The sequence below is a fragment of the Harmonia axyridis genome, chromosome 3, assembly GCF_914767665.1.
Source record: "Harmonia axyridis chromosome 3, icHarAxyr1.1, whole genome shotgun sequence".
Lineage (NCBI taxonomy): Eukaryota > Metazoa > Arthropoda > Insecta > Coleoptera > Coccinellidae > Harmonia > Harmonia axyridis.
Genome location: NC_059503.1, coordinates 4,025,695 through 4,048,377, shown reverse-complemented (window position 1 = coordinate 4,048,377; position 22,683 = coordinate 4,025,695). Strand labels below are relative to the sequence as shown.

The following is a 22,683-nucleotide window of genomic DNA, read 5'->3' as shown; positions in this document are numbered from 1 at the left end:
GTCATCTTTTGACATTATCAAAAACTACGTTTACTTAATATGGATCTATATACGCTTCAACAATGCATTGAAATTGTTGACATTCACCACAAAAATGGTGTAAATTATTCAGTTACAGTTCGTAAAACTTCTTCATTAATGAAAAAATTATTTTGATTGAGATGATAGTTCAACTGATGGCTCTTGATTAGGGATTCATCAAGCCAAGTAGCTTGACATTTTAACCAACTACTTGACTTGAAAATCAAGCTCGTGAACTTGATACTTGAGCCTGACTTGACTTGATTTCAGATATTTATTGCTCGACTTGATATCAAGCTACTTGATATTACTTGAGCTTGATATGCACGAGTCGCACGGCATATATTTCTGCAATCTCGTGCGTGCTTAGACTAACTAAGGGGATTCCTCGAGCGCCGAGGGACTGAAGCATTCGCCAGTGTGACTTTATTAGTAGTTTTCTCACATTTCTATGAAATCTATTTGTAGATTTTGGTAGTTTCAGAAATATGTTTCCAAACTTGGCCAAAATAGCCAAGGATTTTTTTATCACCGCCAGCATCTTCAGCTCCTGTTGAAAGACAATTATCCAGAACTTTTCTTACGATTACAAAACGCGCATTAGGTACGGCGACAAATCTATAAGATGCTCATGTGTCTCAGATCTTGGATGGAAAATTATGAAATCAAACAAAGCCTGGAGGTTTCTCAATATTAAGAAACTTTATTTTTTTATTATTTTCTATTTTGTTATGATTTATAGTGATTTAATTCATGTTTCTATTCCAAAAGAATTGATATTTCGGTTCTTTTATACAATAAGTTTGATAAATAAAAGTGTTTTTTTTTGAGGTTTTCTTCCCATTTCATCTTTTTTTTATCTATGTGACATTACACAATAAAATTGCTGGAAATTAAGTAGCTTAATATGATTCAAGTACTTGATAAATAAATACTTGACTTGAGATTGAAAGACTACTATTTGACTTGAGCTTGACTTGAAATCGAGTCAAGCTCAAGCCAAGTAACTTGAAAATCAAGCCAAGCCGTGAATCCCTAATTAGGCAGCAACTTCCCTTGTGATATTTTTTGATCATCAATATAAAACTATTTTCATTGAGATAATAACTAAGCTGATAGCTCTTGATATCAAATTGCTTTCGTCAGAGATGAAAAAAGACACCTACTCTTTTTTTGTTGCATTTGGATGGAACGCCAAACTTCAATAATACCGGTGCAATCTGTATAAACTCCGCAACAAAAAAAATTACTCACCTTGCGAAGATCTCCTTCAGTTCATGCTCCGAAACGAACTGGCCTAGGTTCGCCACGAAGAGCGTTGAACAAGGTGGATTGCTTACTCCCATTCCAGGCTGGGACGATGAAGATCCCACGGGAGAAGCCAAGGCAGGACTTGGTAAAAAGTGTGGCAATGACGCATGCACGGAAGTCAATGCTGTAGGTGGCGGCAAAGACATAGAATGCTGAAATCGTTCGGTATTTTAGACGATCGGACCATAGAGAAGTCTGATTGACAGGTAAACTGTACTACCCTGGACAAAAAGTAATGAGGCTCTATTCACGAGGTGGACCATGGCTAACTCCCACATTTCGAAGGGGTTTAAAAAAGTGTAGCAGACTTTTTGAATGCTGGTTTGATAAGGTGCGAATTTTTAGATATTTTGATGCCAAAACATTGACGCCAAAAATTTTGCCGTTTGTCAGAATACCCGTCATTAGTTCATCATAACCTTTTTCAATAAACTAAAAAAGCCCAATGATCACATATAGCTATAACTTTTAGGTTTTTGTTGTTTTTGGAATGTGGGAGTTTGTGGTGGCACACCCAGTACAAGGTATCCTAAAAGGAAAGTTCATTTTTATTGGTTAACAAACCAGTACAGTTAATGAAAAATGTCTCATCACATTCTTTCAAGTGCAGTATAGGTATAGGGTGATCCACTAAGAAAGGTTCCAATTTTTTTATAGTGAAAAATATTATGATTAAATCTTTTTTTTTTTTGGAGATTCAAAAATTGAACAGTATAAAGTGAAACACCACATAAACCAAGTCAATTGAAAATGAAAAGAAAATTAAATCACTTCCATATAATCTCCACTAAAACTTTATTTAAAAAAAAAAAGTGTTAGTTCGAAAAACGAGTGTAAGTATTAATTGAGAACCAAAATATTTATGAGAATTAATGATTTGTGCTTTATTTTCCTATTTAAAGTATATTTCTATAGAATTTAAAAATCATCTATATCGAATGAAAACAAAAAACTATTGAAATGTGTCAGTGTAATGAAAATTCGAAACATATATGATCCAATTTTTGTGCGTTGGGAGACCCAGTCATGTGCGGTGTTAGTTCTTGAATATTCCATATTTCTAGTAAAAATTTTACTAGCTCTAACTTTATTGAACAGATTTTGGGTTAGCAATAAATAACAGTTACTTACTTCTACTACTATTCCTAATAACCTCGCACATATCTTGGAAATTTTAGACAGCTAAACAGGGTGTTCCTTGATTGGAGGTAAAGGGTGTTTTTTTTGTTGAGGTATATAACTTTAAGTTGGCATTACTGTTCAAGATGGCGACCGATTTAATAGCTGTCAAGTGATATATTCTCAGTTTGGTTTGGCAATTCATCATGAATAGACTCACGCCTGAACAACGCTTGAAATTAGTGCAAAATGAGATTGCCGTTGTTCCCGATTTTCAAAAGCGAATATTGTTTAGCGATGAACGCACTTCTGGTTGAATGGCTACGTCAACAAACAAAACTGCCGCATTTGGAGTGAAGCTAATCCTCAAGTGTATGTCGAAACATTGTTACAACCAGAAAAAACTGACTGTTTGGTGCGCTTTATGGGCTGGTGGAATCATTGGTCTGTACTTCTTCAAAAACGATGATGGCCAGAACGTCACAGTCAATGGTGATCGGTATAGAGCCATGATTACTTACTTTTTCATTCCTGAATTGAACAACCATGATGTCCAGGAGCTGTGGTTCCAACAAGACGGCGCAACATGTCACACAGCTCGTGCCACAATCGATTTATTGAAAGACACGTTTGGTGACCGCCTAATTTCACGTTCTGGATCTGTGAATTGGCCTCCAAGATCTTGTGATTTTACAACGCTAGACTACTTTCTGTGGGGCTATGTAAAGTCATTGGTCTATGCGGATAAGCCACAAACCCTTGACCATTTGGAAGACAACATTCGCCGTGTTATTGCCGATATATGGCCACAAATGTTGGAAAAAGTCATCGAAAATTGGACGTCCAGATTGGACTACATCCGAGCCAGAAATCATATTTAAAATGTAATGCCACAAGATTATCTTGCGGATAAATGAAATTCATGTCAATCGAATAATCCATCGTTGTTTTATTGCAATTTAAAGTTCTATAGCTCTAAAAAAATTACCCTTCACAAAGGAAAATGTAAGTTTTCTTGGGTAATTTTAAGAAAAGAAGTCCTATATACATGGGCCCTCAAATTCTTTGTTTTCGAGATATAGTGTCTTTCTTTTAGTCCTACTTTTATGTAACGGTTGTTATCAAGTTGTTATCAGTTTATCAAATCTTTATTAATCTTCGGTACATGTTGAGTGAATAAATACCAACTTGCTATGAGAAAAAATTATCTTAAAATGATCCATGGAATCTGCCATTTGAGTTCGTACCTCCAACTTAGGTAGGAACACCCTGTATAAGTCTTTTGTTCCAGTTATCGTTTCAACATAATTGAATTTAACCACGAATCCATTTGCAACGAGCTCAACCAAATCAGACCATTTCCGGTACAATTCAAGCCATTTGTGCAAAACGTTAGCGCCATATTCCCTTAACAAAAAATCGGTTTCCCTCTCTGGGGATTATCAATACCAAAAATAAGCCGAAAAATCTCCAAATTAAACAGATCTGATTGCCCTTCAACAAAAATCGAACGGTTCCGGTTATAAATCCATCATTTTGGGTTATTATGGCAATTCCATCACCGCGAATGCGAGATAAATATTTGATTTATTGATTGTTTGAAGCATTCGCATTATTCCGTGATTTTTACGATATATAGGCCGTTCCAATGACACCGATAAAATTCAGCTGGAAAATTCAGAACGGTAAAGCGTGAAATTCGAGGCATTGTGTCGCCTATCTCTCAATGTTTTACGGCACCAGTTATAGAGTTCCTCGAGAACCATCCACTCGTAAAATATTAAAAAGTAGGCTGATCGTAAAACGGTTTCAATGGAACTGCATCAACTGGAGTCTGGGGCAGAGTGAATGTGTGGCTTTCAACGAGCTCAGATTACTCGTCTGGGAACAGTGGATATGTGGTGAAATACACGGTGTGCCACGGCTAAATCCCACATTAGCTTTCAAACACATTACAAGAGAAATAAAACAAAATCAGAAAGTTTATATAATGTTTTTCTTCTAAAGCTATCCTTCGTGGCGCACCCTGTATAATTGGAAATGTAGAGGTCGATGGAGACCTCATTTTTGAGAGCTAAAAGGTGCTTTTTTTTTAGAGCTATAGAACTTTAAATTGCAATAAAACAACGATGGATTATTCGATTGACATCATTTTATTTATCCGCAAGATAATCTTGTGGCATTACATTTTAAATATGATTTCTGGCATATGACCGCCACGGCTGGCTCGGATGTAGTCCAATCTGGACGTCCAATTTTCGATGACTTTTTCCAACATTTGTTGCCGTATATCGGCAATAACACGGCGAATGTTGTCTTCCAAATGGTCAAGGGTTTGTGGCTTATCCGCATAGACCAATGACTTTACATAGCCCCACAGAAAGTAGTCTAGCGGTCTAGGCCAATTTACAGGTCCAAAACGTGAAATTAGGCGGTCACCAAACGTGTCTTTCAATAAATCGATTGTGGCACGAGTTGTGTGACATGTTGCGCCGTCTTGTTGGAACCACAGCTCCTGGACATTATGGTTGTTCAATTCAGGAATGAAAAAGTTAGTAATCATGGCTCTATACCGATCACCATTGACTGTAACGTTCTGGCCATCATCGTTTTTGAAGAAGTACGGACCAATGATTCTACCAGCCCATAAAGCGTACCAAACAGCCAGTTTTTCTGCATATAACGGTGTTTCGACATACACTTGAGTATTAGCTTCACTCCAAATGCGTCAGTTTTGTTTGTTGACGTAGCCATTCAACCAGAAGTGCGCTTCATCGCTAAACAAAATAAAATGGACGTAGTGCGCGATACGTATTCCGCACAGAACCATTATTTTCGAAATAAAATTGCACTATTTGCAAGCGTTGTTCAGGCGTGAGTCTATTCAAGATGAATTGCCAAACCAAACAGAGTATAAATCACTTGACAGCAGTTGAATCGGTCGCCAACTTGAACAGTAATGCCAACTTAAAGTTATATACCTCGAAAAAAAACACCCTATAGTTCTTGGCAGTAATAGATTTGTGAAAAATTGTAGAAGTGACGGTTGTTGGCAAATTTCTATGTGAAATTTGTCTTGATCTTCATATGGCATAATATTTACAAATTACTTAAAGCGAATAGCTCAAATATACATATATTTGCAGGAAAGTTCGATTTTTGTAATGCAAATATTGATATAAACGTATTCAATTAATAATAATATTAGTTGACTCTTTTCAAGAAATGTTTCGTCGACTTCAAAATTTAATATCACATTCTCCAATGTCACCATGGTGTTATTGGAAAAAATTTCCAGAATTGAAACTGTTGACTAGCTTTCAGTAAATTGCGATTCTTTGTGGAAACTCATTGAAGTCATTGGTATGTGCCGAAAGCTGGTCCAACTATTTTTGAAATTGAATCAATTTTAAATTGAAAATTGGGTTCAACGAATTCGATCCTACAAACGAAACTGGAATCGAATGACATTTATTGGAAATGTGATTGTCACTTCGAAATAAAAAAAAATCCGCTTTTATCTAGTACATTTCGCATTTTATTCAATCCCAGAAACATATCGGTCTTAATGGAAAACGTGAATCATCCACTCTACCAAAATTTTACAGGTTGGCCCAAATTTTTGTAGAATAACTTAAATTCTCGATAAAATGTTTCATTTCAAGACATTAACGTCCTATAAAGATAGACACGTGAAATCTTCATAGCCAATGTTTTGGAGTGGAAATATTCATTTTGTTTTTCTGAAACTTGCAGTTTTCAAGATATTTGAATCACCCTTGAAAGATCACTAACTTTCTGTGGTTAAAATGACTATCCAAGTTGTTGAGAGAACGAAAAAATACAAGACATGAAAAAGATTCCAGAAGAAACGAAAAATGTTTAATGGCAAAATTCGAAAGATACCCAAGAGATAAAAACGAAAAAATCTTTAGGCTTAAGCACTCTGTAGCTTTGAGAACTTAAGAACTTTTTCGTCTTGAAAATGAACATTCTATCGGCCGTTAGAATCATTCTCCATAAAAGCGAGCTACCCTGTATATATTCGGTAAGGCGTGTCGTTTCTGCAGCTGTGTTATGGTGCAACAAAACAGAAAAAAACCATTGTGGAAAGACAGTAACCATGGTGACACTAACATGATGATGTACCGGCGCGCTAGCTTGTTGCAACTGACTTTCCAGCGTTTTGTCTGTAGATAGTCAAAGATAGGAACGTACTGGAACCTGAGGATGCAGGGCCGGATGCACTAACGTCGCATGTTGTAGGGTCCCGGGTAGTTCTGTGGCAGAATAGGCCAGAGGATGGTGCCATAGCTCGGGAGCTCCAGGAAAAAACGGCGTGCCAAGATCTGGAAAAGTACAAATTTTAATGCGGTAGTCGTCGAGATGATGTGAGCACCGACAAACCAGAAATTTCGAAGAGAGATTTTTCTGTATGACATTCTTGACTATTGTTTTTATATTGCAGAACTGTCATTAGTGTCATTTGTCATTCGTTTAAAGTGACTGTCATTTGACCAAAACGTGTATTAGGTTAATGCTTTTCTGTGAGTAAAACAGATAATAAGCCTAATAGCCTATTGAGCCCCCATTAGAGCTATTCCAGTTCTAGGGTTCTAATGAACTCCAGTATCTGGGATGGCTTCAACGAGGCTACTTTCTCACTTCTACAAGTTTCTGGTTCGAATCATATTTTGCTTTGGCTAGTGATGGTGAGGCATTCCATCACCAGGTGATCCAGAGTTTCTGCCTCCTACCTACAGAATCTGCACTCCTCGTTTTCTGCTAGATCCATTCTCATGAGGTGCTTCCTGAGGTAACAGTGCTCTGTAAGGAATCCAGTGAGGAGGTGTAGCATATTCTTGCAAAGAACCCGATACTTGGATTCCCTGGAAGATTCTACCAGAGTTTCTCTTTCAGTTTCTTCCTTTTCCTGAGACTTTTTCTTATGGGTACATTTGACTATACCAAAGAAAGGTTCCGGGCCGGTGAAAGCACCTTTTGCTCCTTTTCTGGCAAGTGTGTTGGCCTCTTCATTTCCTTTAATTCCTGAGTGAGCGAGAACCCAGACTCAACAGACTCTGTTGTTCTTGCCTATTTCGTTGAGATTGCTTAATCACTCCACACATCTTTCTTTTGCAAGTATCTCTGCCTGAAAGACACTCAGACAGAGGCCTAACGACAGTAAGCATTTGGTGCCAATCCCTGTGGTGGTTTAAGAACCATCTGTGTGATCAACAGCCAATAAGATTCATTGCAAATATTAACTTCTGATAGTTTTAATTGAGCAAAGAATATCATACCAAAAAATCAAGAATTTCATTTCAAACCTTCAAGATGTTCTCTGAATTTTTTCGATGGGCAAATTTCGCATTTGTGATTTTTTTTTTAGTGTCGCACGCACTGTGACACCTTGAACGTCTACCACTCCGTTGACTACGTAGTCTCTCGACTTCGGAAGTATTTTTCTTTACCGACCTTACCCATGGTCTTCTGTTTTCATCTTTAACCTATTATTTTTGCAATGGACAAAAAGTGATAAGATTGTATTTCTTTAAAAATAATTCTATAAAATTGGTATGCCTGGGCAATATGAATCCAGAACATTTTCTTTGTTAGGTTAGGTTGCAGCGTTTTTTGTGTTGATGGCGAACTGTCCTGATTCAACTTCTAAACACTCTCTGCACATATTTTCAATCATTATTCATAATAAACAAGAATCACCAACAATACTCTTCAAACACAAAGAAAAGTTGCCATTTCTAACCTTTAAAAGAAATGTCTTGAATGTCAAGTGTTCACAACAAACTTACCAACATCCCAACTCAATAAATCCGTTAATATACAATCTGCGAGTATTTAAAAAAATACAATCGCATCACTTGACACTGATACAATAAATATGTAGCGGTTAATAATGTGAACATTGACAACACAAGTCGCCGCCCATAGTCATAGACAACATTCCTAGCCGGAGTAGAATCCTGCATGGAGATCTAGGAAGAAAAACTTCTGTACAAGCGACTAGAATCAACTGAAAGTGGAAGCTTCAAGGTTGAGTGGTAGTGAAAGAACTAGGTTGAATGGTTTTGGTGCAAAATGTTCCTCGGAAGTTTCGGCCTCTTTACATCATATAGTAGAGGTGGTCGGGGGTGTACTTACGTCCTGTGAGGGGGTGCATCAGAGTTGGGTGCGTGTTGGCGGCGCTAGCAGCTTGCTGTTTAGGCTTGCTAACCTTCGTGTTACTTTTAGCAAACTCCAGTCGGATGGTCTGTGGCATGTCGGGGTCAAACCGTACACCCTGCTGCAAAATTGCCCACAAAAAGTGTGATCGTGAATATAAAATGCTTAAATAAATGGTTGGTGGCTTTATATGGGGTAGGGTTTGGATTGGGGGTGCCAGGGGGTGGGTAATGCTAAGCTAAGAAGCGTTCTGCTGCCAGCACACCGGCCAAAATAAGGCCCACGATCAGAGTTAAACAATGCACTAACAAAGCTATCAATTTTATATTCAGTTCCTCAGAAGATTTTTCTTTAGTTCACAAACTAGTTTCTTTAAAGAGCTTCTCTTCTGTTCAGGAACCCGTTCTTAGACATAGTTCATTAGTTTGCGAACTAATTCATTCATAAAGTTCGTAAGTTCTAGTTCGCGAACTAATTCATTCATAAAGGTCGTTAGTTCCCGAACTAGTTCCTATAAAAAACGAACTAGTTCTTCTAGTTCCCTCATGAATTTCTTTTGTATACTAGTTCATTTACTTGGTTCTTTAGTTAACGATATAATTCTTTTACATAATTCTTTAGATGTCCCTTGCTTAAGAGCTAAGTCCTAACTTTAGATTTGAACTTCTCAATAGTTCTTTAGTTTCAAACTGAAATTATTTTATTTAGTTCGTTAGAATACGAACTAATTTACTTACACAGTTCTAGTTTACGGTATACTACTTTTACATAGTTCTTTAGATTCGGTGCTTTCATGTCCTTGAGCAAACACGTTGACATACATACATACTAGTTTGCAAACTATAATTTTATGAAGTTCATTAGTTCACGAACTAGTTCTTCTACATTATCCATTAGTTTTCTAATTAGTTTCTCCAAAAAATTGCTAAGCTCTTTTTCATCGTTCGTTATTTAGCAAATTAGTTCTTTAATAATGTTAGTTCTCAAACCAGTTTTTTTATACGATTTGTTAGTTTGCGAAGTAAATGACGATTCTCATTATGTGTATTGTAAATAAATCTCTGGTATCTGGAAACCATAATGAATTTGCAATGGAATGAACGTTGTGAATGTAATGAAACTAATACCTTAGTTCAACCGGTGTGTAAGCAGAATTGTACCAATTGCACCAGATTTACCCCAAATAGTATGAATACTAGTATACCCAATATACACGGTGCCTATAGAAAAACAAGCCATATCGTGAGTTTCAACGTTTGATTGATATGATCTTCATAATTTTCAAAAAGTTCAATGTAACCTAGCTCTCCTAATTGAGATCAGACTTCTTCCTAATTTTCATTATTTCGTGGCATTTTAAAGCTCTTTGTCGATATATTCTAATCGTAATGATATAATAAAAATTTCGACATCAACATGTCAAATCGATAGATATTTATTATATGAGCAAGAATTCAACTATTATTGGACAAAAAGTTTCGTAGAATTGAATGTTGACCTCACTTCTTATGATATAGTAGTTATTGAATTCTCGATTTATGAGGAAATGATGAAATACTGCACAGTTCACTATTGTTCGAAACTGAGCATTCTATAACTCTCAACGTAATGAAATCTTCATCCTCCCGATTCTAAGACGACATAAAAGGGTTGTTGAGACGAAATAAGAAATCCCAGGAATATCGCGAAGCTGAATAACGTAAAGAAAAGATCAACATTATTTTTCGCTCAGATTCTACTCCTTCATTATAGCGAATAAAGAGTACTCCCGTCTGCGAAAATATGAGCCCCAAAATGAGAATTCCGAGTACAAAAACACCCCCAGTCGCGAGCAAATTCCTCTAAAAGGGAGTTAAACTTTTCTTCGCGCCAGCTTTCAACTAACGTACCTCCCTTCTAGTCCTAGTTTAATTGAATTGGCCTCTACTCATTCCGTTATGTATGATATAATGAACTGCACATGTAACTCGCTCGGATGCAGGAACCTCCTTGAAGTTACTTCGGCAATTCAACAAGAGGTTCATAAGTTTCGAGCTCTGGAATTAAGCTGGAAGATCGATTCGCCCATTCGACAAGTTGGATGTGTGTTACACCGTTTTATTTATTCCAAATATTCGGCACGAACCGGGAGTTAGCTCGGAATTTATGCTCTATATGGCCCGCGATGGCTTAGAGGTTGGAGATTAGGGTTTTTTGGGCAACCTGAAGGCCTGAAGTCAACTTATATGCAATATTTCGGGTTCTCAGTGGACTATGTACTCTACTACACTAGCCCACGGAATATTTATTGACCTTCAACGAGCACTACGTTGCTATCCTCAAAATTAAAGGTCACCAATTGAATTGAATTGAAGCAATCAAATTCATATAGTACCCTGCTACTGCTACATCATTTCCTTGTCTCTTTTTCTAAGTTGGCAAAAAAAAATGGATTATTAAGTCGTTAATGACAGAATCATTCCTGTTTTTTTACAATTCATAACCTTGGATTAAACTTATATTTAGATTAAGGGGGGTTTCATTGCACCATGACCTTATGGTCTATTGTACTCTCCATCAGAGCTATGGTCGTCATAGTCTTCAGCTCTCCCTTCAATTCCAAAATTTCAAGAACTCCAGTATTTGAGATGGCCATCAAGAAGAAGGATGTTTCTTGGCAAGAGCATTTTTCGCTTTGGCTAGCGATGGCTAAGCATTTTGGAGCTTCTTCCTCCTCCTCATACAATCTGCAGTCGTAGTTTTCTACTAGACTTATTTTCGTGAGGTGCTTTCTGAGGAATACAGAGAGGAGATGTAGCATATTCTTGCTAAGATTCAGATACTTCTCAGATCTCGCAGTAACAAAGTTTCGAAGAAACTTTTTGGAATGACCCAATCCAGAAAGATTCCACCAGAGTGTTTCTCTTTAGGTAACTTCCTTCTCCAGAAACTTGTTCTTGTAGGTACATTTACCTATGCCACAGAGAGGTTCTTGGCCAATGAGAGAAGTTTGTTTTTTTAACCTCTTCATTTAGTTTAAGTCTCGAGAGACCGGGAATCTAGAGCAAATAGATCTTGTTATTCTTGCCCATTTCACTGAGTTTCCTTTGTTACTCCAATACTAGCTTAGAATCAATGATATTTGACCTCAATGCTTCGATTGCAGCCTAATTATGTATAGCTATATAACAATTGTGATCTGAAAAATCTCGAACTTCGACATTGGCTTCTTTAGAAGAAGTGTTTTCTTCACTTTACTTGCCTAGTATCCTTCAAACTGAAATGATTACTTCTTGGTTTACTTGATTTTTGCTTTTGCTAATTCTCCAGACCTTGGTGTACCCAAAAAAAACCTTCACATCTCCTCAGTACCCACTGAGCCCTAAAACATTGTGTTTCCTTAATAACACCAATCACTTGTGTCTTGTGAATCCTAATTCGACCAACGCTTATTAAATGAAGACAGAATGATACGATCATTTCAACAATTCGCTCTCCAACAACGCTTGCAGGGAAGGCGTGCTTGGAATAATTCAGCTTAGTTTATCTGAACTCTGATTTGCAGAGATAGAGCGAGATGTGCTCTCCTCTTCTAATCGAACTTCCACTGTTTATAGAAGGCAGAGGCGAGTTTGCATTTTTTGTTCTAACACGTGAATATTACACCCCAAGATACAGACTTGCCGGCACTGTACGTATAGCTCGAACAGTCAGTTTCATACCCTGCAAGGCTCGAGTTGGTAATAATTGTTGACTGCAGGAAAATATAGGTCGAACCGATGCCGATGGTGGAATAAAAGCAAGAGCACACACGATGCAGTTCATGCACCTCTGTTCAGGGGGTAGAATGCACGGAAAACGTATGTTACAGGGAATCAATGTTGACTCTATATTCGGCGTTTTGATTATACAATTACCCACCTGCAGGTCTTGTTTTGCCGCTTCTGCTCCGGCTCTCGTGTGGAACGTTACAAAGCCCACCGGCTGAAACAGAGAGAAAACAGGATTAGCAAAGCCTGGGCCAGTTGGACGGAAAAAGGAGAGATGTTTTGTTGGTGTGTGTGTGCAGAGTGATTGAGCGGGATTAGATTTTCGATCCCTTTGTTTCTGTGGAAAAATGAATGATGGGGGCGGTAGTTGCGATGTTGCCATTACTCCGTTGTTATGGATAGAGGCTAAAAACTGTTTTGGTGGCAGCTAGGCCGGTGAATGAATGGTTTTGGTATTTATTCGAAGAATTGAAATTAATTTTGGGACAAACAGTGAAAAATTCAGTTTGTGGATTGTGATAGAGGAAAATAAAGGCTGTATTATTTATGAAGAGAGGGAAGTTTCAGCCTCAACTTGGGTTTTGAAGTCATATTATGAAAGCAGAAAGAAATTTAGAAGAAGATATAACAATAATAGATAAAAATCGAAAAAGTAATATAATAATAGGTAAACTCAGAAGATCAAATGTAAATAATATTGTCATATAGAGATTCCTTTGTGTGAACTGAAGAACGAATGTAGAATTAGCTTGTTTGAATATAGCTTCTGTAGGCACAATATTGACAGATCTCTAACCTAACCTAGTTTAAAAATGTATTAATTGAAGGTTATGTTTGTTGTAATGTGACTTAGGAGGTGAAATGAAGTATGATCTACTTACCGATGCTGTTTTACCATTTTTACTCGTTACTTTGAGCAAAGAACCCTCGTAACCCTGAAACAGATACATTTTCCATCAATTACTGAATTCAATTACAACACTTTCAGTTTATTATTCCTATCGATATCTATTCGTTATCAATCATAATATAATTTCTTGAAATCAGAAATTTGTATTCAATGTTTCATTCAGTTGCCATTTTTTTCTGCTCTTCTGTCCTGTTTTTTCTGTGATCTAAGTGAATGTGGCATTGGGCCGTATTCATAAAAAAAGGTTATGCTTATACTTGCAGAATATAAAGGAAATCCTTCAGCTCGCATTCATAATATTCCGAGTTATACCTTATACTAATAGAGTATGAGCATATTCTTCACGAAAAGTATTTTGTTATTCATAAACGTTACCTTTTACTCTAAATGAAAAGGATATCCTTCAATAATTTCGAGTGTGGTCAGTAGCAGACTCAGTCGTATAGTGATCAGTTATAGCGATGGCAGATGTTGGAAACATGGAACTGAGAGAGATTAAATACTACAAAGACCGTTTATCAACACATGTTCGTGATTACAAAGAATTAGATCGGTTTCAAGAGGAAAATGTGCAATGGCTTGCTAACAGATTTTTGGGAATAAATAATGCTGAAACTCGAGGAGGTGCCTTATCATCCGTCCTAAAAATGCAGATATGTTTACGCTATCTCAGTGATCCTGGGTATCAGAAAGGCATTGGTTAAGAACTGGGTGTAAGTCAAGCTACAGTATCTCGTATAGTGACTGCCGTAATTGACAGCATGGTGGCGCAATCAAATTACTGGATAAAGTTTCCGTCTACGAACAATGCACTTATGGATGTCAAACAGTTATGGCAAAGTAAATATAGGTTTCCAACAGCAATTGGCGTAGTTGACTGTACCCACGTAGGAATTCTGAAACCAAATCGCCATGGTGATGAGTATGTCAACCGGAAAGGTTATCCTACACTGCAAGCCACTTGGGATGCAAGAGAAATTTTCACTAGTACCGACGTTAGTTGGCCTGGTTCGGTCCACGATTCAAGAATATGAAGAAATTCACAAATAAGGGTTCAATTACAAAATAAAAACAACGTCGTGCTACTTGATGATGCTGGATATGGTATAGAGCCGTGGCTCATTCCGAAAACCCGCACCAGGTGCTGAACTAAAGTATAATAAACTTTTGACAAAAAAGAGAGAGTGATAATTGAACGTGTTTTGGTCAACTGAAACGTCGATTTCCTATTTTGCAACATTGTTGCCTATATTGTGCTTCATAACGAGGCAAAAAGATATCGATTTTGCAGAACCTGAAGAAAAAGTGCCAGAAGAAGATCACACAGAGTCACAAGCCAACATGCCAACAACCATTTACTTATTCTTGGAGGATATTCTTGCAAGTATGAGGTTATCATTATGAATACGAAAAAAAGGAAATGCTTATACTCTTACCTTTTTCTTCAATTCAAAACCTTATACTTCTACCTTACACTTACAAGGATATACTTCAGTTTTATGAATACGGCCCATTCTCATTGAAGGCTATTTTTACACGGCCGCAAATTTGTGAATTGGTCATAGAAAATGATTTGGTACTGCAACCGTAGCCATGGCGGCCATTTTGCTGATATCGTTGTCCATCCTCAATGACATACTTTCCCTTTCACAATGAAATAAACATCCATTTCTCTTAAAAAAACTCTAAACTTGCTAACGTTCAAAAATGTATCTATTCCTCATCCAATCCATGATAGAAACATAAATAAACTCATATCGATCACAGAAATAATTCATCACCACAGCGAAATCTACAATTCATCCATATATAGAACTCCATCGAGGATTCAACCACACAGAAATTGGAAACTGCAATCTAATTTTTCCTGTACGCGGGAAAACCTGTATTCCCGACAATTCCAGATGCATAAATCTGCGCCTCTCGCACGAACAATATTATTCCCGGGAACCATATTTGTTGTTCGGAATCTAATGCATTTCGCTCGATTCAATTTGATCGGCTCTAAAGGTTAACACCCTAAAAGCAGTGGCCTTGTTTCATCGGTTCCCTTTAATCCTCTTTGAATGGAATGTCTAGAAACGTGCTCGTGGTGGATCCGATGCGAATCATTTTCCTGCGGTGGTTTGGAGACAAATGTTTTTCTCTCTGATGAGACGTATTGACTTTTGTGATCCGTATTCGGATTCCTTTTACGTAAGCGGTATTTTTGTCGATCAAAACAAGATGTTTACGTTGAAGAGGGGATTAAACTTTTTACGTCATTAGAAACTTAATCAACACAAAAAAAATTATACGCGCTGTCCCGAAATTTGTAAATAAAAAAAATTAAGTGGAATATTGACCCCAACATTTCTCTTCTAACTACTTGCAATATTTTCTAAAGATAAATAGAAACTTACCTCATAAGCCCGAAATAATAAATATAACTCTCTTGGTTTGGCGTCCATAGGTAATCCACTGACGAATAACGTCCGTACCTGAAATAAAAAGTGAATTTTATTGTCTTGATTAGAATAATAAAAGAATAACATGATATGATACCAGCTCCTGAATTAAAAGTCAGAAAAAACCAGTATCATAAACAAATCAAATGAAAAACTTATAAAATGAAAACGAAATAAATAACGAGAAGAACTGAATTCAAATGATAAAAGTCAATTTAATTCCATAATTTATTGATTAGAGTCAACATCAACCAAAAGATAAAATTTAGCTCTCTAAAATTGTTATTTTAATTGTAACAGATAGTCAAAGATCTTATTTTTTACTTCTCTGTGAAATAGGTATGTTGATTTGTATACTCATTTCACAGAATAGTAAAAATAAACCTATGACTACCTGTTGAGATTGCTATTTCTGTAAATCCGTAACAGAGAAAGGTATTTTTAGTTAGTCTACGGTTCCTAAAATAAGAGTTTGTGAAATGAATATACAAGTTTTAAGTTTGTAAACTCAGAAAATTTTTGAAATATTAGAATGATGGAGAAAAATTGTATTGAAAATACAAAATTCCTAAACTTACGTTTGTCTTTATGTTAATTCAGTTATTCAATTTATTAACCGATTTCTCAATTTGTACAGTTTAGATAATGTATTTTTCTTTTGGTTGGTTTCAATATTTTGTCAATTTGGAATTAGTATATATCAAAAAGATATACCAAATAGTGGAAGATTTGGTACAATGATATTATAATTTTGATATTTATAAATATGTTCAAAGATCTAAAAGAAGAGATAACGAAAAATACAATACAAAACATTCCAGTATAAGAAATTTCCGAAAATTATTAAGATAAAATCATGATAAAGACTTATCCAAATGAATATCAATAGTTTAACACTAAATATCAAACAATTTCTCACGAAATCATGAAATATGAAAGATAATACGATTTGACGAAACAAATGAGAACGTTTTGCTCTAAATGTTCGATGTTTATGAATCTCTGAAATAAGTTGGGAAATATACAAAACTAAACAGATCGTAACTTCCTTGTTCGAAAGCCAGGAATCCAAAAGAAAATTTTGAAAGCAACTACAAACATGTCGGACTCAATTTGAGTTGAAATTGGGTAATATATAATTGTGAGAGTTGAATTACAATATGTTATTTCAGAGTACGAGTTGGCAGGTCTTTCCGAACGTGCATCTGTTCCTGTTGAACAAATACGCTTATTAATTACGCAAAAAATGAGATATCCACTTGCTTTTGATTTATTTAATCGATGTGAGAGAGGCGTATTAACTATATTGTTGCGAAAATCCGATATTTGAACTTCATCGAGTTATTAAATCAATAGTGAAGCCATAAGACGTAATCTTGCCAAATATTCATTCGGGTGATTTAACTGATTTCGAAAATATGAAGAGCATAGTCATCACAAAGTTAATTTAGATATTTTTTTGTTAGTTATTCGCAATGCCAATAAATCAAAAACCGCAAATATCAATACCGCCATTCTGTATTAAAATAATATTTTTCAAACTGACCACCGCAGCTGTAGTTCTGCACCATTTTCACTTCGTATCAGTGGCTACACCAGATTCGTATTTGTATTTGCTGATAACTTCCATTCGAGCAAGAATTAACCGAAATGTTGAAAATAAAGAAAGGTGGCCATTGCACAGGGTTCATTTTCGAAGAGGGTGTGTGTGCTATCTCTACAATCTACACGCTGGGACGTGCTAGAATTGGCTCTTACAGAGGTCCTCCCTCATTACCAAGTTCATCTCCTGAATTTCAGCTTTAGCATTGTCATTTTTAACGTTTATTATGTTTGAGGAGAGAGGATGTAGGTGTCTGATGCTTGGAGTGTATTTCTACGTAATGAAAAAGTTGGAATGATTCGAAAAAACTCCAGAAGGCCGCACATTATACGATTTTAAATGGTTATAGCAACACTAATTGTATATTGGCGTTTTTGTCATTAGTGTTCAATAGGATATGCCCTCAGAGTAATAAACATAGATAGAGGGAGAATTTGTCCTTTTCAGTAAGCAACTTTTGTCCCCAACATGAATTTTCAAATTTGACATGAAGCGCGCGAAATATCAGAGATACGATATTTCAAAAATTCGAGAGTTTCTCCACAAAGAACGCAGTTCTCTTGTCCCATAGTGAATCAACCTTTCATATTAACTCAAAATATATTGAAATAAATACCTAAATACGACGTGAAACGACCGATGACACTAGGAGAGCAAAAGTTGCCAAACCTTGGATTTCAGCAGGTAGATACAGAAAATAATAAATATTCTGCTAATATTAATTCGAAAATAAGGAATACTATCAAATTCCAAATATTCAAATTTGCATATTTACTCGGGAATCACTCAAATAAATATAATTCAATTCAATATAATATACATTCATAACGATATAGTAAAATTATGGATTTGAAAATTAATCACAATCCGACAACATGATCTAACCATGTTGAGGACATGTAAAAATTGCGTTTACCCGCTTATCTATGTTTATTACTCTATGGATATGCCATTTAATCATGGAAAGATCAACATTGCTTCATCAACGTTTAAAAATTGTTAAATTTTTTAATTTCGGGGGGGGGGTCAAATTCTCGTTGGGACACCCTATATAATTTTATTTCGATGTTTAATGATGACACAATTGGAAATTTCCAACGGAATTAAAAATAATCTTTATGTATAATTACTTCGCTTCCTCTCCTATTTCCATTAGGTTTGAAAAATATTGGATATTATTAAAACACATTTGTGTTTTTCAGGCGAATCAAAATCCTATTTCCAATTTCTCAAAATCATATTTCATATTGTCTGAATGAAAATCAGACAAAATTTTAAAAAAATCGAAGGTCGAAAAGTTCATATATTTCCTAGTTTCGAATGTGACAGCTGCCCTTGTATAACCTATTATTTTCCCTTGATTTTCCCATTTTAAACTGATAAACTGAGACTTGAATAATGGAAGTAGATTAAAGTAGAGAACCGTGTCATTTCAATAATTCGAATATTGGCGTTCAGATTTGTTGCGCTACAGTGATTTGGGTAGATGGTAGCCGGAAAGTCAGTGGCGTACACCGGTGACATTTGATTGACAACTTATCCAAGACTACCATTAGTTTCCGTTGCATTATGTAAACCTGGAGGCAGGAGCTGATTTGGGAATTCACGTCCAGGATTTAGGTCTGATTTTCCATTCGTATTTTCTGAATGAATTCGGTGATATTTCCCTGCTTTCTATCAGGAGAAAATACCATGAGAATTTCACATAATGGATTTTTTCTCTTTAGAATATTTCAATTCGAAACTCGTTCGGAATGAGTCTGATAATAATTTCAGATCTGCAGGGTTCGAACAGGGTTTCGAATTCTCAAGTGTATGTCGAAACACCGTTACATCCAGAAAAACTGACTGTTTGGTGCGCTTTATGGGCTGGTGGAATCATAGGTCCGTTATTCTTCAAAAACGATGATGGCCAGAACGTTACAGTCAATGGTGATCGGTATAGAGCCATGATTACTAACTTTTTCATTCCTGAATTGAACAACCATGATTTCCAGGAGCTATGGTTCCAACAAGACGGCGCAACATGTCACACAGCTCGTGCCACAATCGATTTATTGAAAGACACGTTTGGTGACCGCCTAATTTCACGTTTTGGACCTGTGAATTGGCCTCCAAGATATTGTGATTTAACACCGCTAGACTACTTTCTGTGGGGCTATGTAAAGTCATTAGTCTATGCGGATACGCCACAAACCCTCAACCATTTGGAAGACAACATTCGCCGTGTTATTGTCGATATACGGCCACAAATGTTGGAAAAAGTCATCGAAAATTGGACCTCCAGATTGGACTACATCCGAGCCAGCCGTGGCGGTCATATGCCAGAAATCATATTTAAAATGTAATGCCACAAGATTATCTTGCGGATAAATAAAATTCATGTCAATCGAATAATCCATCGTTGTTTTATTGCAATTTAAAGTTCTATAGCTCTAAAAAAAACACCCTTTAGTAAGTGAAACCATTAAAGGATCCAAAGAGATCCGAGAGAAACGAAATTAACCAAAAAAAACCTAACCTAACCAAAATATTCAAATTTAACAAAATTATCCAATTTTCAAATTGAAATCGAGGAAATTCGATGTTGCGGTTTCAGATACAGCCCTGTTACAGTATCAGAGAGAAATGCTATAGGCCCACGTACAGTTGTACACTAGTTCAACTCACACTCAGGTTAACTCGATTAAATTATTTATGAAAATTGATGGGTTTTTGATATCAATTATTCATCCATTTTACGGTAGCTGGAACATTCGATCCGTTATTTAGTTTGGCCGCGCAGTAAAACTTGAACCGAATTTATGATGTAGCCGAATTAGGCGTAATAAAATTTACATTAGGTTGTAGAAATTATATCCGCTTTCCCGGGTATACAATGTCAATTTCCTGCCTCTCCAGCTTCATTATGCGAGATGATAGGAAGATTGACACAAGGGAGGGGACAATTATTGTCCTCCTTCCACGTGGAAATACGAATTAAGTCTTGAATAAGCAATTACGCTTGGTATATTTATATTTCATAAACTAAACAGACGTAAGATGAACAGACGTAATGGTTTGCCGTTTATAATTTAGGTACACACGGAAGAAATCAACCAAGAAGGCGTCTCGAGGAACGGAACGAACTCAAAAAAGTTTTGGAATGTCATTTTACCCAACTCGGATCATTCCATGCCATGTGTCTCATTTACCTGAACTCTGTATTGAATACTTAGGTTCTTTCGACGAATTAAGTATTAAGAGCAATGTCAAAAAGTAATAATTTATTGCACGCGATGTGGAAAAACACTTTTTACACGAGTTGCCTATAATATACTAACTGACAAAGAAACTGCAACACCCAGAAGGAGCTATTTAAATTCAAATTTGTTTTTGGTAAAGCATATATAGTATAGCAAGGAGTATATAATTGAAATTTGGAGAAAAAAACGAAGGGTTTCCAATTTTTTCTTAAATAAATTGGTTTTTAATGTGTTTGTCCACCGCGATTATCTATACACTTCCCAACACGTCTCGGCATTGATGCAATAAGATGGTCTATTTCTTCTTGAGGAATACTATCCCAAGCTACCTATACTTCATGTCTCAGAGCCGCCAAAGTCCGTGGGGATGGGATAAATTTCCAAGCCTTCTACCCATGATGTCCCAAACATGCTCTATGCGCGAAAGATCGGGGGATCTGAGCGGCCATGGCACAAGATTCACAAGGATCGCTTCGGAAAAGTTTAAACTAACTCTGGCAACATGAGGTCGGGCATTATCTTGCTGAACTATTGGATTCTCGAGCCGGTTAAGATAAGGGAGAACATATGGCTCCACTATTTCTTGAAGGTAACGCAGCGCTGTCATGTAACCTCGAATATAGACTAATGGTGGCCTACTTGCATGTGCAATATCACCCCATACCATAACAACTACTATCCGGTGTATATGAAGCTCAACATCAAACTGAGGTTCACGTCTTTCTCCCCGACGTCGTCTAACCCTTCTTCGTCCAACATGTGCACCTGATGAGAATCGAGATTCATCAGAAAAGACGACCTGATGCCATTCCACATTTCAATGTTGACGTTTTCTGCACCACCGAAATCGTTGCCGGCGATACTCAACCGTCAGAGGTAACACAAGATGGGGACGATAATGCTGCAGTCCAAAAGACCTTATTGGGCGGTAAACCATTCGGACAGTTACAGGATGGCCTTGTTCTCCTCACCACTCATTAGCCATAGATCGAGTTGTCGCAAGTCGGTGCCCTTCGACGTCCAGTGCCTATCCTTCTTCGATTTCGGGCTTTATTTAACCACGCTTGACAACATCTCATAACAGTAGTTTGATTTCTGTTCGTACGGTTAGCGATTTTTCGAAATAACAACCCCGCCTCCTGTAGACCAATAATTCGACCCCTCTCAAATTCACTTAGCTGGCGATAAATTCTAGGTACACGTGCTCTAGGCATTTTAACAACAACTAAACATCGACTTTGGATCTCTTCGAACAGCCGGTTCGTAGTAAAATTTAAAAAACTTGCAAAAAACGTCTACAATATTTAAGTAACAAAAATTGTCTACATGAAAAAAACCTTCACGATTTTTTTCTCCAAATTCAATAATTTACTTCTTGCTATACTATCCTTTTGGGTGTGAAAGTTTCTTTGTCGGTTAGTATATTGCACAGAAAATTGACTAAATATGTTTTATGAGGACCACCCTCTGAATATCGAACTGACAGACCAATAAATACGTTATTGATCTAGTAAAAGCGTGACATCCCGAACAAGCCAGACGACAAATCCCCAACACAATATCAAAACCGATAACTCTGCTTCATAACAAAATCTTCAAGACACTCGTAAACATCCGTAAGCCCCCCCCATCGAAAAAATACAGATTCGTACTGGGAAGAATTCGCCAAGAAATAACACTCTATGCATCGGCCCGTTTCGGTAAATTGGAATCGTATAGGACCTACGTGTGTATGGACCCCTTTAGTGTGTTATGGGCATATCCAGGTGTGTGGAGTACTAAAAAGTAGCGATGCCATTGGGTAATAAAAACTGCTGGCCGAAATGACTGGAACGCACGGGACACTAGACGACATACCTTCCAAACGTAAAATTTTTAGGGGTGGCGTAAAAATTCTCATCAGGATCATATATGGCATTTATGTGGCCCGGTTGAAATATTGAAAATTAAAAATGGAGTTGATGATGTCTTATGTTACAGCTGGAAGGTGGAAGATAATACTCCTGTAGAATATGTGGTTGTGTGCTCAATGAATACAGCTCAAAAAATGTTATCAACATTTTAAGATGCTCTTGTAAGTAGTTGGACAGCAGAG

General features: G+C 36.7%; 1 protein-coding gene across 4 annotated transcripts in view; it reads right to left on the bottom strand.

Annotated features, from left to right (window-relative positions):
• Positions 1 to 22,683, bottom strand: part of LOC123674743 (protein couch potato) — a 112,592-nt gene that overhangs the window by 7,061 nt on the left and 82,848 nt on the right. For 3 of the 4 annotated variants that reach the window (XM_045609804.1, XM_045609803.1, XM_045609801.1), the window contains exons 2-7: positions 15,696 to 15,773; positions 13,265 to 13,318; positions 12,535 to 12,597; positions 8,614 to 8,755; positions 6,670 to 6,800; positions 1,276 to 1,484 (exon numbers count right to left, since the gene is read on the bottom strand). In XM_045609804.1, the coding sequence (XP_045465760.1) occupies positions 1,276 to 1,484; positions 6,670 to 6,800; positions 8,614 to 8,755; positions 12,535 to 12,597; positions 13,265 to 13,318; positions 15,696 to 15,773 (677 nt within the window). The remainder of the gene's footprint in view (positions 1 to 1,275; positions 1,485 to 6,669; positions 6,801 to 8,613; positions 8,756 to 12,534; positions 12,598 to 13,264; positions 13,319 to 15,695; positions 15,774 to 22,683) is intronic. The other variant, XM_045609802.1, reaches the window with a different exon arrangement.